We start from the raw sequence: 1,436 nt of genomic DNA on the forward strand, positions 1-1,436 counted from the left end.
ATTAACACAACCCAGGGGGCTTCAGCGGGGTAACCCCAGTGTGAAATCCCACAGACATCCCCTCACCAAGCTAAGCTCTGAGGACAGCAGCATTTCACCTGGARGGCTCCATTCCCCCAGGGGTAGCTGCCAGCTTGCAGCTGAACTGATTGTTTCCTTCCTAGCCACAGAAAAAATCAGCCTTGCAAAGCGCTGTTTGCCTCGGTATTCAAACTGAAACAGTGAGTGAGAACACTGAGCCGCATCCAACCCAATTACCTGCCCCCAAACAACTTGTTTTTTTTTTAAATATTCCCCGCCTCGCATGGCAGGGAGATCTCACCACCCAAATCTATCCCTTTATTCCTGTGCATTCAAATGGAATAAACTCTCAGAATTTGAAAGTTGTCAGGGTAACAGCACTCCACCTCACTTACTGCACCTTCCCAGCGTGAAGAAGCCAAAGAGAAGGAAAAAAGACTTTCCTTTATTGCAAACTATAAGCAATGGGACTTAATGGGAAGTAASTACTGTTTTAAAATCGAATTATTACTCTTGAAAAGTTTAGCACATTAAAATAAGCAAATAGTATATAACRCAGTATGGAAGRGCATTAAACYCTTGGGATTTGGCAGGGCAAACCCRAGCCCTTCAGGCAAGCCTACGTACCTTTTTATTAAATGAGCTCTGCTGTTCACGTAGTTGGAATCAAAGGAGTAGTTTTCAGTCTGGAAGGAGGAAAAGAAAACGGAGATGGTTACAAGTCTGATTTCTCCATGMCTGGGAACAGCCAGGTTTGCAGGGTCAGGATGAAACCCCATGAGAAGGGAGGAGCATCCCACCATGGGACAGGCCCCTGAGAGCTGCACAGAAAACTCCAGTACCTGCCAGTCTTTCCACCAACTTTTCACCAAAAAAAAAGCCTGGCTGGCTTGGTGACCACGGAACAATTTGCAGAGAAGAAACAGTGTGACTATGCTCTGTTACAAAACTAATTGCTTTTAATTCCCTGATGGACTCAGTTCTGTGTGTGTCAATTTGACTGAAAGTTCAAAAGGTATTTTTCTTATTAGTGTATAATTAACATGTTAAAATATTTATTGCATAGATATGTAAATGCCAGCAAGGTAATCCCCTGCCGGAGAATTTAATGCGGGCACTTTTCTTTGTTTTACATCATTTCATTCGCAGAGACAGTGGRCCCTGTTATTAATAAAAGAGCAAACAATGGGTGACATGCTTAAAAGTTGGAGGGGAGTAAAAGAAGAGGAGAAAAGTCAAAGGAATTGTTACTTGCAAGCAAAATCCACTGATTCACTCTGCGCTCAAAATGCCATCTTTTAACCTCAAGATCACACAGTCCTTGGGTTCTGGTGCTGGCAACAGGTAAGAAACCAAAAAAAGCAAGCAGAAGGTAGGGGAGAGAGCAGGGGAGAGCTGAGAGACCATGGTGGGAC

General features: G+C 43.8%; 1 protein-coding gene across 2 annotated transcripts in view; it reads right to left on the minus strand.

Annotated features, from left to right (window-relative positions):
• Positions 1-1,436, minus strand: part of PCDH19 (protocadherin 19) — a 58,338-nt gene that overhangs the window by 30,162 nt on the left and 26,740 nt on the right. For both annotated transcript variants that reach the window (XM_057365572.1, XM_057365571.1), the window contains exon 3: positions 649-707. In XM_057365572.1, the coding sequence (XP_057221555.1) occupies positions 649-707 (59 nt within the window). The remainder of the gene's footprint in view (positions 1-648; positions 708-1,436) is intronic.

Source organism: Malurus melanocephalus, unplaced genomic scaffold (assembly GCF_030028575.1).
Source record: "Malurus melanocephalus ecotype Western Australia unplaced genomic scaffold, MMel_1.1 scaffold_54, whole genome shotgun sequence".
Lineage (NCBI taxonomy): Eukaryota > Metazoa > Chordata > Aves > Passeriformes > Maluridae > Malurus > Malurus melanocephalus.